The sequence below is a fragment of the Adiantum capillus-veneris genome, chromosome 1 (assembly GCF_014529385.1).
Source record: "Adiantum capillus-veneris isolate H3 chromosome 1, ASM1452938v2, whole genome shotgun sequence".
Lineage (NCBI taxonomy): Eukaryota > Viridiplantae > Streptophyta > Polypodiopsida > Polypodiales > Pteridaceae > Adiantum > Adiantum capillus-veneris.
The window spans coordinates 99875973-99892532 of NC_140931.1; the positions used below are offsets into that span (position 1 = coordinate 99875973).

The 16560-nt window shown below is 41.9% G+C and overlaps 1 protein-coding gene across 1 annotated transcript in view; it reads left to right on the forward strand.

Annotated features, from left to right (window-relative positions):
* Nucleotides 1-12351, forward strand: part of LOC147465255 (heptahelical transmembrane protein 1-like) — a 30977-nt gene extending 18626 nt beyond the window's left edge. The window contains exons 2-4 of the mRNA XM_086519133.1: nt 11135-11218; nt 11297-11348; nt 11425-12351. Coding sequence (XP_086375259.1) covers nt 11135-11218; nt 11297-11348; nt 11425-12081 — 793 coding nt within the window. The 3' untranslated portion in view covers nt 12082-12351. The remainder of the gene's footprint in view (nt 1-11134; nt 11219-11296; nt 11349-11424) is intronic.
* Nucleotides 12352-16560: the final 4209 nt, after the last annotated feature.

Sequence of the window (16560 nt, forward strand, 5' to 3'; positions counted from 1 at the left end):
AAACTACTGGAGGAAAGTAAGATCCTTCGTCTTGTTCTCAAATCCGCTGAAAGTATCAAACTTCACAGCTATAGCACCTTCTTTGTATGGTTTTGGCTGCTTTTGTAGCACTCCCAAATTATCATAGGGAATTGTTCGGAACATGGGCACTATAATAGGGATCATGGGCGCCCCTTGGCTATTGACATTTTGAGCTATATTTGCCTGTTGGTCGGAAAAATTAGCCATGCCAAAATTGCCCTGTGGCACCCAAACTGGCCCTGATTGCATTGAAACCCTTGTCGTATGCCAATGTTATCATACATGGGGTTTGGCATCATGCCTTGCATACCCCCAAAGATTGTTCCTGGCATGTATTGCTGGTTTCTAGGCGCATAACCAGCCATGCTTTGAACACAGATCCACCACCAAAATACCCAGGATGTACGGGGGTGGTGGGAAAACCTGACGCATAGCCTGGAAATTAGTTCCCTGTCCATTTAAACCAACATTTGGACTTCAAAAGATGACTGGTTGAACTAGTATAGCTTGTGGAACTGGCGTCCTAACCACTTGTTCGTGGATAGAAGGAATTTGCCTTGGAGCCCCAACTGACTCCGCAACATGTGAGTGCTCCCTGCCCTGCTGGGACGCATAAGCAATCTGGGCTTGAGCCTCGACGGGCTCTCTTGCATGAGAAGGTTGCCTTGTGTGCTGTGACATAAAACCGGCCCGTAGGGTGGCCGACTTTAGCTTTCACTCGATCTTTATTTTAATAGACTTCATCTATACGACACAAAGGAACTTCACAAATAAACCTGTGATTGGAATTTAACACTTCAAACAAACCACAGCTTGGCAGCTAGAGTGCTTCCAAGTAGACAGTGACACCGCGTTGGCCCCAAAGGTTGGCGTCCCTTTCGGTATTTCTTTATTTTTATTACACTTGAGAAAAACCTGTAAATTTTTACTAGCTGTCCCACTTTTATCGGGTTGAAATTCCCCTACTCTAACTCGATTTCGGCAGCATAACCACAGTAGAAGTCTCCACGGACAAAATCCCAAGTAAACAGTGACTTTCCACGCACTTTACAAAACCTGGCGATAAATTACAGCACATTGAAATCTTTGTGCTTGGACTCCAATTTGCACCAAAACACGTATTCGGTGATTCCCTAGCTTCCTCGAAGCTCTTGGGACCTGTAGACATCAAAACTGGCCAGAACCCTAAACCTGCAGTAAATTACAGCAAGCTGTAATTCTCTGTTTTGCGCTCCAATTCGCTTGCTGATCGCTCGTGTTGGTAGCACTCGAGCTCTCGCACCTATAGGGTCACTTGCCTTTTGAAATAGACGAGATTCCTTGCGGGAAATCTTTCTAAATTGTCATTGTCCTGTACAAGCACCCAAGGCTTTCTCGAGGCTCCCCTGACATTACCTTGCAGTTTAGGTGCGAAATATTAAACCTGCAAAGAAACACAGCAGGCTGTAATTGTGATGATTGGTGGTGCTAATCCTATAATTAAGACTTAAAACTTCGTACTTAAGATCAAATTGAAACTCAAGAGACTGAATGTGTGTTTGATTGATTGAATGAATGCTCTCAAAACTGAGTACAATAGGCTCCTTATATAGGAGATGAAGAGACACAAATGAAAAGACACGTTTCATGGTGAAGAGACGCGATTTTAGACGTAAAGACACATCCTTTCGGCGAAGAGCTGCAACCATTGGACGAAGAGTCACAACCGTAGAGCGAAGGGGTGTGGCCAGTCGTCGAAGGAGTGTGGCTTTTGGCGAAGAGGCACATCTCTTGAGCGAAGGGTCGTGACCCTTCAATCGTAGGGGTTCTTTTTGGCATGGCTCTTTGCGTAACTGCAACTAGGAGTAGATGTAATACTGTAACATAGTCACAATTGTGACGTTCCCTCCCATTTAAAATAAGAGCCCGTGTCAAAGAAATGACTTCTAATATTGATAGAATTCTGGAAAAGTACTAAATTTTCGAAAATCTTCAGTCTTTTGAGTTATCTGAAATCTTTGTCTTGAACTTTTGCTTCTTGCGAAACCTTTTTGCTTTGATTGCTAAATCCCATGTCATTGCATTATTCAAAGACTTTTTAGAGGAATCTGGCATAATCAGGTTGACTGCAACAAGAGATTGATCTTCAAAACCCTACATGCGATGTAAGTTTTCTGGTTTAAGAGCTTCCGATAATTGCGAAACATTTGGTAAAGAGGAAATCTTTTCAAGACATTCTTTAGAGAGGGTAACTTCATCTTTATGAATCACTAGAGACGATTTTGGATTGAGATTGCAATCATCTTCCAATAATGAATCCCAAAATTCTTCAAAATTATCTTCAGAAACTGTCACTTCATGACTTGCAATTGGCATATCATCATCCAATAAAGAATCAAAGAAAGCATAATCATCTTCAGACTCGGAATCTGCAACTATGTCCTTATCTTTGTCTGGTAATGAAGTATCACTTGAAAAAACCTCTTGCCTAAAATGATCTCTGTCTTCATCAATTGATTCAGGAGAAGTTAATGAATTCAAAATTCATCAATAATAATTTCTGCATCTGCATCGGAGATCATATTCGCTTCATAGTCCACTGTATCATGCTGTTTGACTAGTACACGTGAGGCTTGAATCGCTCGTTCTGTATAATAAAGCCCGTGTAAATAAGTTCACGTTCATCTTTGAATAAATTGATAGTTTGTCCTCGTAAGCTAATGGAAGGATCATATTGGAATAACCAATGTTGACCAAGAATCATGTCGTAATAAGATAAAGGCATGATCTCAAAAGCCAGTGGATGTGCATAATTTTGAATATCGAACTGCAACTGTCGAACTGTCTCATCACAAGTTAAAATTGATCCATCTGCTAATTCCACATTATATAAGTGAGATGTCTTCTGAGTTGACAAGCCAAGCTGTTGAACTATCTGAGTGTTAATGAAATTATTCGAGCATCCACTGTTCATATTGATGGATAGACCATTGATAGTTCCAAAAAGGCTCAAAACTTGCTTTGAAAGAGGCTCCAAAATTGAAGAATCAAATTGAGCATGCTTCATAAGAATAGTCGTATTCTCTGAGACACGAATTGTATCGACCACAAATTTTCCTTTATCTTGAACACTAGTTGGTTGTTCAGAATTGGATGATGTTTCCGCATTGGAATTTCTTTTCAAATTAGACGGATTTGGTCTCTTTGGACATTGATACCATCTATGGTCACCACTGTAAATTGTACATAATCCATCCTTTTTTGAAGTAGAAGAAGCATTTGACGAAGAACCTTGCTGATGATTAGAACACCGATCTTGAGAAAAATCACGTCCTTACCACGATCAAGTGGAGGAACATTTGAAGAAGATCTGCTTTGAGATTGTCGATCTTGAGAATAGAACCTTGAAGTTAAATGAGGTGCTGTGGCTTGGTGTCTGAACTGAGATTGCTGCTGCTGACTTTGGCTATAGCGTTCTCTGCGATCGCGTCGTGAAAAGCGAGCGCTATTTGAAGATCTATTCACCAGGGAGAAAATTCCGTGTAGGGCGCCAATTATCGTCAAGACGCTCCACATAGGTAATTGCAGCATCCAAAGCAGTAGGGTTGTATTTGTGCACATCGTCCTTCAGGGTTGGTTTAAGCCCGTCAATGAAACTGTGTAGTTTATCAGAGGGGTTGAGATTCTCTATCTACAGAGTTAGCCTTTGGAACTCTGTGATGTACGTGGCCAAGGAACCTGTGTGGCTCAGGCAGCGAAGAGAGGACTGGGCATGAAAATCTGCATTGGCAGGTTCGAACGCCTTGCGAACAGCACGCCAAAATTTATCGCAAAAAGGTGTGTGTTTATCGTCAGTAAACCGTCGTTGCCACCAAAGAAATGCTGTGTCCTTGAGCAGAGAACTAGCAAGTGCAACTTTTTTGCTCTCTATTAAATCCGTGTGTAAACCTCCATTTTGAATAGCCATTGGTCCAGTACGCGCTTGCCACAGCCACCATTACAGGGCTCAGGCAGTTTAACATCCAGTTTCTTCTTCTGTGCAACATTAAAATTTTTATGAAGCAATTGAAGTTCACGATTGTCTACCTCATTCAATTGCTTCATTAAAGTTTTTATGAAGCAATTGAAGTTCACGATTGTCTACCTCATCAGTTGGATCGGGTTCGTTTTGTTCATCCATTGAAGCTTCGGAGGAAGGTGGTGGAGAAGCAACATTAGTTGTCCGAGAAGTTGTAGGATGATTGTGAAGTGATGCGAGGCTTGTGGAAAGTGTGGCCATCTACTCCTTGATAAGAGTAAGGGCATTATAGGATTGACCACCTCCGTCTTGAGAATTCGGTATGGTTACGTCTCAAAGGGAACTCTCGAACAGGTGTAGGAGCAGGTTTTGGGACGGGTACTCCGGGAGCTGAAACTATGTAGGAAACGGGTTCGGGCTCTGGAGTCGGGGAATCGGAAAGAACTACCACTTCGGGTGCAGGGGTTTTTTTTTGGGAGATTAGTGCTCGGAATCCGGTCTACATACGAGAGAAATGGGACAAATATCTCGAATTCGTCGTCGGCCATTGCAGGGGAAAGTACCGCGATCGGGAAAGGAGCAGCAAATGACCCAAATTGCCAGCGTTGGGATTGAAAGCAGCGTGTGGAATCCACAATCACTGGGTGTCTGTCAATTTTTTTTTTAATGTAAAAACGAGGCTGGAGGTTGTAAAGGTGTTCACATTAAGGGCTTAATGGCCACTTAATATTCAAAGTGAGGGTGCTCCCATAGCGTTAAATAAATTGAAACGTTGCTAGTAAAGGTTTGCGTAAAAAAACTTGACGAAGAGGCATGCTAGCGCAAGCAGCCAGCCAGCGAAAAGGTGCAACGCTTGGGGAGAGCATCACGAAGGGGTGCGTTGCGAAGGAAATCCAGCCAGCTAGGAGTGGGTCCGTTCATTGGGTGCCAGCCTTTTGGGTACGCTGCACACACACACATAGAGCTCTTCTGTCGTTTATCAAATTGAACTGAAGTAATAAAGTCATGTTACCTCGTGTGTTTGTGTGTGTGTACCACCTTTTGGTTGCGCCCATACAATTCCAGGAGAGGGGGAGGGGGTAAGAGGGTAGCAACGAGGGTGAGAGGCTCACAACCTTTGGGTCCTGGGAAAAAATTGCTATGATACCACTGTGAGGATTAGTGGTGCTAATCCTATAATTAAGACTTAAAACTTCATACTTAAGATCAAACTGAGACTCAAGAGATTGAATGTGTGTTTGATTGATTGAATGAATGCTCTCAAAACTGAGTACAATAGGCTCCTTATATAGGAGACGAAGAGACACAAATGAAAAGATACGTCTCATGTGAAGAGACGCGACTTTAGACGTAAAGACACATCTTTTCGGCGAAGAGCTGCAACCATTGGATGAAGAGTCACAACCGTAGAGCGAAGGGGTGTGACCGGTCGTCGAAGGAGTGTGGCTTTTGGCGAAGAGGCATGTCTCTTGAGCAAAGGGTCGTGACCATCCAAGCGTAGGGATTCTCCTTGGCATGGCACTTTGCGTATTTGCAACTAAGAGTAGATGTAATGCTGTAACATAGTCACAATCGTGACAATAATTCCCTGTTTCGCATCATTTTGAGCGGAGCAAACACGTCTACGCGTTTCGGAAGCTCCCACACGCAATGGGACAGTTCCCTTGTAAATTGGACGAGTTTTCACGCGAGAAAACTCTCCGCTTTCGCATTCCTTCATGATGGAACTCTGTGTACCTGAAGGGGATTAAAACCCCCAGAATTGTACATGGTTATCTGAGAAGCGGGGCATTATCATATGTACAAAGGGGAGAGAGGAATGTGCAAAGAGCAAATCATCGCGCTGCATGAGACAAGGGAGAAGGCAAGCTTTCCATAAGGTTGTGATCACCCGCACCCACTACTCACCCACACACTGAGGAACACTTAGTTGAAAATCAGCCCCCTTTCAAGTTTTTGGACGCCCCCTCTTGGGATAAGACTTCTGGAACTGTGAGTTCTCTTGCAGGTTGCTCTCCTATTGCCATGTGTCCAAATTGCTCCTTTTGGTTTAATTCCTAGTACCCACCAACTTATAAAGTCTTGCCAAGGGGCCTTAATGACTTTAACAACTGAGCCTAGCCACTTCTTTACTAGCCAGATTTCAGTGTTGATCGGCCCAACCATCTCGTGGTTGTCTGGCCTTGACTTCTACGGGTGAAACTCTTGGCCAACGGCCGTTTTGACAGTGGCCATGCAATGTTCGGGCATTTGTGATTTCAACAAGAGGGTCCCAAGAATTAAATAAAAATCAAGGGAAAGAAACCAACAAATATATATAGTGGTTGTCACAGTCTCGTGACATTGAAATAGTTAAGGTGCTTGTTATATCCTTTACTGATTTCAAAACAGAATTGGCAAAGTCTATCCATGGATTTCATTGTAGCACTACCAAGAACTCATAGAGCAAAGGATATTGTTTTGGTAGTGGTTGAGTGTTTGAGCAAGATTTCTCATTTCATTTCTATAGCCTAGATTGTGAGAGCTCCACATGAGGTAGATTTGTTTATTTAGAACATTTTTAGACTACATGGATTACCACAATCCATATTGTCAGATATTTATAGGACATTTTTGGCATGCCAAGTTAAATGGTACTCTTTAATATGAGTAGTGGTGTCACCCAGAGACAAATGATCAAATTAGAAAGGGTGAAAAATTCTAGAAGACATGCTTTGAGGCTTTGTTTTTGATAGTAGATTGATTGGGCTTCATATTTTCCATTGATACAATTGGCATATAATAGCCATCCACATTTGGTACTGTTACTTTAAATGAACTATAAGATTTTGATCATAATCCGTATAATTTACTAGATAGAAGACAAAAACGGATAAGGAACCGTGTCATCCAAGAGTTTCTAGCTGTTTGGTCTACCTCTTATGGATGCTAGTTGGGAGCTGGAAGTTTTGTTTGTAAACATTTACCCTCGTTAACCAGTGAGGAAAAGAACTTCTTGAAGGAGGGAATGACTAAGTCGGGAAATTTATGGGGTTGACTAAAGTGGTCAAGATGACCAATGTTGCTAAATGGACCATTTTTTTATTTTTTTGAGTAATTTCTTTTTATTGAAATTAGGATATTTAAGTGTGTGCACTTGAACTGTAAGGTTAGGAACTATAGACCTACTGGAATAATTAAAAGCCATTAGGAATGGACAACGTTGATGTGTCATATGAAGCATCGTGAAGGTGTTGAACCATTAGTTCGATAAAAGAGACCGGGAAACGGATATTCTTGATGCGTCACGTGATGGGTGACGGGAGCATCGGGAAGGGAATATTCCATTGGTCTTGCAGGAAACCCAAACTTGAAAAAGGAATACTCGTAAAGACGTAAGCACAAGAATAAAGATGGGTTTTGAGAAGCTTTTTCTTAAAAAGAGGAATATTTTTGAATATTTTTTGTGAAGAGCGAATGTCTTTCCACGAGGAATCTATGTTTGCATTGCATCTGTGCCTGAGAACTGCATCCAAGGACGCCTGGAATGTGACTGTATAGCATCATTTTTCAGCTCACTTAGTTTTATTGAGTTTTGTCCAGGTTCACATGTTAAAAAAAAAGTGACCGGCCGCCCACTTAAAAGAAAATAAACCATGCCTAAATAAAAACCAACGCTGAGCGTCTTGGCTGAAAATAAACATTGCGATCTCTCTCTTTCCTCATGCCAAAGCAACTCTCTCTCTCTCTCTCTCTCTCTCTCTCTCTCTCTCACACACACACACACACACACACACACACACACACACACACAGTGTTGCTTGTGCTAGAGCAGAGGAGTACTACCGGCGGAGAATCTGCAAGTGATCAAGAGACTCCAGTACACGGAGTTCGCTTTCTCGTACTCGGAGTTACAGGTATAAATTGCGAATTAGTGATTCGTGTTGTTTTTGTGTTTGTGTTTTTGCAGGGACTCCATCACGGAGAAGGAGCAACAAGGCCCCGGCCTATGCTCAGAGATTGGAAATGGGAAAGGTTTGCAGAGCTTCACGCTCTGGGAACAGACAAAAATCGAATTGGGAGCTAGTCTCTTGGGATTTTTCCGCAAGGGAAGGAATTGACCATCGAGTCTGAAAGTCACCTCCACCGGGACATGGGGGGAATATGCCACATCTCTCTACACAGCATCAAGGCAACCACCTCTGTCGGACCCACTAGAGACATGCCCGGAGACATGTTCTTTCTTTACCGCCGAGCGGGTAAGGAAAGCCATTGACAGGATGAAGACAAGGAGAGCACATGATCATGATGGTTTGGCAGTAGAGCACTTCATCCATGCCAGAGATATGCTTGCAGATCTCCTGGCTATGATGTTTAATCGAGCCATGTATGAAGGCTTGCCGGAGACTTGGAGTTTGTCTACGATTGTGCCTATTTTCAAGTCTGGAGATCCCATGATTCCCGTGAATTATCGCACCATCATGGTTGGTCACACATTAGCTAGGTTCTATGCATATGTTCTTGAGCAGGAGCTGAGTAGATGGGCAGAGCGAGAGGGCATAAGAGCACCATGGCAAGCAGGTTTCAGGAGAGGTTTCAACTTTCTCCACTCTTGACCAGATTCTGACACTCAGAGCTATTATTGAGGAGGGTAGACACCATGGCAAGAGGATCTATTGTAGCTTTGTGGATTTCCGCAAAGCTTTTGACACAGTGCCGAGAGCGAGACTTATACGCAGACTACAGGACATGGGTGTGCCTACAGAGCTGATATGGGGTATTCTGGCTCTATACAGGACAATGATGGGGCGGGTACGCACCAATGAGGGAATGCTTGACATGGTCCACTCCACTATTGGAGTAAAGCAGGGATGCCCCCTATCCCCGACTCTTTTTGGGATGTATGTGGATGAGTTTTCGGACTATGTAGAGCGTCAAGGGGACAGGGGAGCTCAGCTAGCAGGGACATGGATACCGCTGTTACTATACACTGATGATATTGTGCTGATTTCTGACTCTCTAGAGGGGATGCAGCGCCATTTGGATGCTTTGCATACATTTGCTGGTGACTGTGGATTGTCTGTCAATTTGGGGAAAACCAAGGTTATGGTGTTTAACACCACATCACAGTGGGTCAGGAGGTCGGCACCCACATTTATGTATGGCCAGGAGACTGTGGAGTACTCAGATGCATATACTTATCTTGGGGTAGTCTTCGGTGGACCGGTGTTTTCACTAAGGAGAGCATCAGAGACTAGACTGACAAGAGCATATGCAGCTTTGGGCGGACTGGAGAGGATGTGTTCGCAGGTTCAGTTTCAGGAACCGCGAACAAAGCTTTGGCTTTTTGACACTCTGGTGACTCCAGCTATGCTCTATGGAGTTCAGGTATGGGGACCCTCAGTAGAGCACCATGGGAGATCTGGCAACACAGATGGATGGAGAGGCCTCTAGTCTCTATGATCGCTCGGATGATTCGGGCTAAGGCCTCCGTACCACATGAGATTATCCGAGCCGAGCTAGCCGCCCCCCCCCCTCGTGGTGGAGGCATTGACGAGATTAGTATCGTTTATGCACGGTCTATGGGATCTCTCCAGGGACAAATACGCTCGGCTTGCCCTCGAGTCATCTCAACAACTAGCTCTACAAGGCGATACAGAATGTTGGTACGGACAGATGACAGCATGGTTTCAGTCGCATGGTCTCAACATGGATAGATTACCTCCGCATTAATACTCCCTGGATGCACCCTCCTTGTCTCTCACATGGACAGAACGGATCTGGTTCAGCTAAATATCAGGAGCACATGGATACATCCGACACAGAGTTGGGCACGAAGATGGCCTTCTACAGAGAGCATCTTCTCCAACTCACGGAGGGCTTTGTAACTAGGCGTGCATACATGGATACACACTTATCTCGTGGGATAAGATGGGCTATTGGACAGATACGCGCATCCTCACATCAGCTCCAGATCGAGACTGGCCGATTTTGAGGGGTGCCGGCAAGAGCCAGGATATGTCACCTATGTAACTTAGAGCGAGAGACAGAGTTGCACTACACAAGTTAATGTCCGACATACTATGAGATACGTGGCCGCTTCCACTGCGTCTTCAGAGAAGGGTTCTGATACAAGGATCAGAGGTGTCTTGGATTGTTCCTGCTAGAGCTGCGTAGACTTAGGGAGAGCTTGCTGAGGGCGTCAGGGGAAAGACAGCCTCAGAGACGAATCACAGATTTCGTTACACTAGCCAAAGGAGAGCCAACGGAGCAGTCATTACAGCAGATCTTAGAGCCTATTCATACTAGAGGTACACTGCTTGACCGAGCCACTGAGCTTGGCAGATCCAGACGTCCACTACCGACGAAGGCTGCAATAGAAGATACAGATCACTCTAGCTCGACATGCAAGACGCCCAACCAGAGTACTCACCATGGAAGAGGTCGATGAGATTCGACAACGACCGATGAGAGATTTCATCTGAACCGCCCCCCCCCTCCTCCCCAAAGGGCTTTAGTGTCTTAGTGTTAGTTCTTTCTTTCTTTGTAACTTTGTAATTTCCGTACTCAGACATGGTATCAGATTCACCAATTGTAACTTTTTGGTCTCATAGGTCATTTTGGCCTCTTGAAGACGTTAATATAACATTTCATTTCATTTCTCTCTCTCTCTCTCTCTCTCTCTCTCTCTCTCTCTCTCTCTCTCTCTCTCTCTCTCTTTCGACGGCTTATTCATTCCGAGAAAGGAACCATCAATAACACAAAGTCTCATGATACATCCACTGACACAAGGTTAACAAATGGATTCTGATGTCACTTTACCTGTCATTTGGCAGACCATATAAGCCCCTTTCATTGTACAAACAGTCACCTAGATGTTGAATATTCTAGTGTGATTATCAGTTTATTTCTCTCTCATGTGCAGTCTTCCTTGTGAGTACGATGAGTTACATTTCTGCTGCCATCATCAATCAGATTCTTTTTAAGAATCAAGGATGTCCTTTGTTGTTTGATGAACTACCTGTAGAGCTTCCGCACTTGTGGCTCTCTTTCACTAAGGCTAACCTATGAAGAATCAATTGATGTTATACAAGGTGTTGTGTAACTGGTGAGAAAAGTGAGCTCTTTGTTTTACAGGCATTTATTGGGGTTTCTGTGTTTCTTGATTTTGACAATCTTCACTGTTGTCGAGCTATGGCAGTGGCAAAGTTCTCTGAGTAGGTAAGTTTTCCCATTTTCTCTCTCTATGGTGGGATTAAATTAGTTATTATGTAGCTCCCCTGAATTTTAATTCTACAGGTGCCAACATGATCAAGGGCAAGAGAACAACACCTATGAGCCTTGTTTGTTGGTAAGAAAATTTTCAGTAATTGGTTGTGCTAAAAATAAGGACTTGAAAAAATTATAACACATTTTCTGGTGTTCAGCTTGTTATGAAAGAAAGACTTTCGAGGGTGACGGACCCGGTGCTTCAAAGGACCACAAGATGGCCTTTCTTTGTCTTTATGGGGGGTTCTATGTTCTGCCTTTTTGCTAGCACAGTCTGCCACCTCTTCACATGCCACTCCAAGCCACTGGCAATTTTTCTCATGCGAGTCGACTACGCAGGAATTGCAATCATGATAGCCACTTCATTCTTTCCTCCTATTTATTACATCTTCCAATGCACTCCGATATGGCAATGGCTGTATCTGGGAACTATTAGTGTAATGGGGGTGATAGCGGTGGTTGTCTTGTTTGCTCCAGTGTGTCAAAGCCCGAAATATAGGCCCTTCCGGGCGTTTTTGTTTCTAACCATGGGAGTGTCAGGTCTTATCCCTGCTGTTCATGCTGTTGTGACCAATTGGCATGAGCCCTTATGTGCAGTTACGGTGGCTCATGAGGCAATTATGGCTGGATTCTATGCCTTGGGGACTATGATATACGTTATCCGAATTCCAGAGAGGTGGAAGCCAGGGAAGTTTGATCTTGGGGGCCATAGCCACAACCTGTTTCACATACTGGTTATTGCTGGAGCTTATACACACTATCGCGCTGCACTGTTGTTCTTGGAATGGAGAGATACGAGAGCCTGCTCTCAATGAAGACAGAATTATTACATGGAAGCTGACTAAAATGCGTTTTTCAAATTGGAACTGCATTTTAACGGCCCGTTCTTGTTTAGAAACACTCTGGGGGGATGATGGTAAGCAAAGAAGGAAGTCATTGTGTTGACGAAATAGTTGTATACTTTTTGGTTGGAGGTTTTGGTAGTGATGACTCTGCTCCTTATATACTCAGTTACACTGGATTTGTGATGTTGATCTTCCAATTGTTTGAAAAATGCAATTATTGTGACTATCTTTTAAGAATGATTCACAGTTTGCGTCGGCAATGCATGTCATAACTCAGTTGGTGAGATTTCTTTCACACACACATATCCACAATGATGTTTTGCATTATGAAAAATTTACTAGTGTAAACTGGAAATGTGGTTTAAATATTAGCCTTGAACAATGTTTGTACAAAAGTGGTTTTCAATGCTATGCTCGAGCGGGGGTCTTTGGGTGACAGTGGGACGCGACCACCCGATCTTGCCAATGTCTTCTTTTAAGCCTAGTTAGCCATGATTTTTGAGTTCATTTTTCAGTAACAGTCTAAAGAGCAAAGTTATTGTAGTTTGTGACTCTTTGGTTGCCCTTCTCATGCAAATCTTACCATTGACGAATAGTTTAATTTCATCTAATGATTTCCCTATTGAATTGCTTTTAGACCACTCGAGTCAACAATTTGCAAATGGAGATCTCTTGTGATGAATAACTTAACTCTGATCACGATGTAGCAATTGTGGTTTGATGAATGGGAAGAATTTATAGAAAGCATGTGACATCATTTGATGCAAGTGGAAAGACTTGACCAAACAAATTCAAAAGATAATGTGTGGTTAGACGTGGCCTTGTGTGACTCTTGACCCAATGTGATAATATTTTTATGATCGCCTTTAAGCAAATTTTAACACAGCTTGAGCCACATTATGCTACAATATATATTATTGCTTGAAAGCAATGAATACAATCACATGGATTCTTTGTTTCCTTTTGTAGGATGTCATCGTAGCAATACGAGTATAGCAATGTGGCTTGTCTCACCCTTGGTGATGGCATTTAGATTATTGATGGTAGGGCTACAACTTGGAAATATTGTAGCTCCCTACCCGCTCTCAAATTGATTCCTAGCATCACTAGACAGTTCTTTTGTTAAAACTAAAGTCTAGAATGGTATTAGGAACACTTTTATCTAAGGTCACTTGTCACCTTAACTTTTTGGTGATCTATAGTAGGGATGGGGCTATATGCAAAATGTGATGCTTAAAATGGCTTCTTTAAGTTAGATTTAGGATTGATGAGGCTATCATTAGTTCATAACTCTTGTGATATAGACCAATTTTGGATTGGAAAAATATAATTTCAATGCATGTCAAAACTTGGAAGATCATATTTTGATGATTTTAGGCCATAACAAGTCATTAGAAATAACATAGGAGTACTCAATTGCTATGCACCTAATAAAGAGAATGTAGAAGGTGGATGTCACATGCCTCGGAACCCCCAAGTGATCCAAAATTTGAGACTATGCATCATTGTTTGCATATATAAATGTTGCATGCAAGATTAACTTGGAGCAGCGAGAATCGATGAGAGTGGCCTTTCACATTGGACGTTGATGTAGTATTTTGTCTTGGTTTTGTCTATGCTATGCATAAATTCCCTCATTTTCCTTTGAAAACCTAATAGCTCAAATGTGGAAAAGTTACTATAGCATTGAGAATTAAAAGGAACAAAATTGTTTTTTCTAAAACTTTGTGTGTCGATTTCTTATTTGTTAGCAATGTTGATCTCATCAAACTTAGAATAGTGTTCCTGCAGAGGATTGGCAATAACTCACAAACCACTAGGAACCATTTAAGAGGTTTTGATGAATGTTTTCAAGGCAAAAATGCCCCTCAAAAATGACAAATTTTATACTCAAGAAGCTCCTCATAGAAGGGAAAGTATGGACGGGTAGATGCCAAAATCGTTAGGGATCTTCAATTTGTGATGAGAAACCTTTAAAAAATCCTTTTTTTTTGGGATCAAAACTAATTTCCATAATTGATCTCCAAAGAGATCTATAGTCATGGTTTTTCACGGTGAATTTTTTGGTGACCATGGAGCCCACAAAACATGCAGGAACTTTTCTCGATATTGAAAAATCAAGTTGGGGTAAGGCTAGTGGCTTTCTCGGCACCCGAGCGACTACAATAAATCCAACTAAAATTTGCCCACAAACCACACTTAATTAAATTTTTGTGCTTCTTGAATCGTAGTGGGTAGCAAGTTTAGAAAAAGTATATTGGTGAAGCCCATGAGGAATCAAACGAAAAGATTATGAGGAATTTGAATGCTCAACGCTATGCCTGGTATCCACTTTATTAGGGCTACTTGTTCATGGAGGCTCTCTCATTAAAAATCCCAAAAACATGCCCACACATTATAAAGTAGGAATGCTTAATTAACCAGTGGGCTAATTGGCTTAAATAGTAATTTGATACCCTTTGTTATAGTTTGGATTAAGGTGAAGACACAAAAGAGCCAAAAAGATAAAATAGAAACAAATTAAAATTAACTTGCATTAGAGACATTTTTTATTGTACAAGACATGATAGATACCTTTTACTCTAGTTCAACTTGACAAGCCACATGGAGATGGTCAATGCTACGCATGGAGATTACATGACTAGGTGCTTTGACATGAAAGGCTTGGGTGAAGCAAATCATATTCTTGGCATGCGCATCATGCGAGACATGAAGGTTATTTTCTTGTCTAAAAGGAGCACATCTATGTAGGAGTATCTCAAGGCATTGAAGGGTGTGAGATAAATCATAGAAAGGAGCCAAAGAAAAAGAAACATGTGAATGGTTATACAAATGAAAATATGTAGGGAATCTAAATGATGAAAAGTAATAGTAGCAGCTCATGGAACCAATACAAACTCTACTTGGCAACACACTCAACTCCAAGCTAGGACTCACAAGTGCAATGGGGGTGTCGAGGCTCCAATGTGTAGGGAGAGTACAGATGTGCTAGAAAGTAGATCATTCCCCCAACGATTATAACCAACTACACATATATAACATCATAAAGAGCCACCATTAGCTAGCAAAATATCTAAGAATATCTCCAAATTGTGGTGGTGGTGATCTGCCCACGGTGTCTAACAGACAACCGCCCGCATCACTCCCATGTGTCACTGCCCATCCAGTGTGAACTCCAGATCAACCGTAACTAACTATCTGTCCTATCCAGGTGACACTGTAGCCCTGCTACACAACATTACTAGATTATCTATACAGAGTATTTTTTTTAATGTGTGTTTATGTTTCTACGTGTGCATGTGCATCACACACACACACATGGGGGGGGGGGGGGGGGGGGGGAGAGAGAGAGAGAGAGAGAGAGAGAGAGAGAGAGAGAGAGATATGTGACCTTTGTATGCATATAGGCAGTTTAGTTGCAACCAATACTATATATGCTAGGCTTAACTATCATAAAGTCTGTAAGAAACTAATAGTGTTATGTGTGAGCATTAGTTTACTATCAATGGAGCTTCACCTCCTATTGACATGGTAGTTAGGAGCCAATTTGATAAGAAACCTTGAGTAGAAAAGTGTTGTTTCTTTGAAACTTTGTAGTCACTCAACCCCCGAAGTATAATTGAGTTGTGGACAATTGAGAAGATATTTTTCAAATGTAATTTCCATAACAATAAATTGTCTTCTCTCAAATACACTTTCACCTTTTCGAGAGCATATACATATTATTAAGACACAATGGTTTAAGAACCCAACAAGGCATGCCAGCTAGTATAACAATCCTTGTGTTTGTAACACAAGCATGGTAATCCTTGCTACTACTTGCTCTATTTTTGTTGCCCTTAATCTAGTTGTGCTTCATTTTTTCCTTGTACTTGGAACTCTAAAAAGGTTCTTTTTATCCTCATACTCCCTCATTGTCTGTGCCACCTACTTGCTCATTGTTGATTTAGCCACCAAGCCACTCAGAACCTGCTCTTTAATGACAACCATTACTAGATGACCTATACAAAATAGTTGTTTGTATGTGTGTTTATGTGTGTGTGTGTGTGTGTGTGTGGGGACTGCATAATATTGAAGCCAATTTATGGTGATTGTCAAGATTTAGGAAATCAATGTTTCATCGTTTTACACAAGAAATGCAAAAATCTACAATATATAATTTAAGTGGAGGTTGAGTGATAATGGAGGTTCACCTCAGATTTACATGGTAGCTAGGAGTCAATTTGATAAGAAACCTTGAGTAGCAAAGTGGTGTTTCTTTGAAACTTTGAGGCACTCGACCCCATACTTAGTGCAAATTATGACCAAGGACAATTGAGTCGTGGACAACTAGCATATTTTGAGAGATATTTTTTCAAACATAATTTTCATTATAGTAAATAGTCTTCTCTCAAACATAATTTCTCCTTTTCTAGAGCATATAAATGAAAAGTAGACGTTACATGCAAA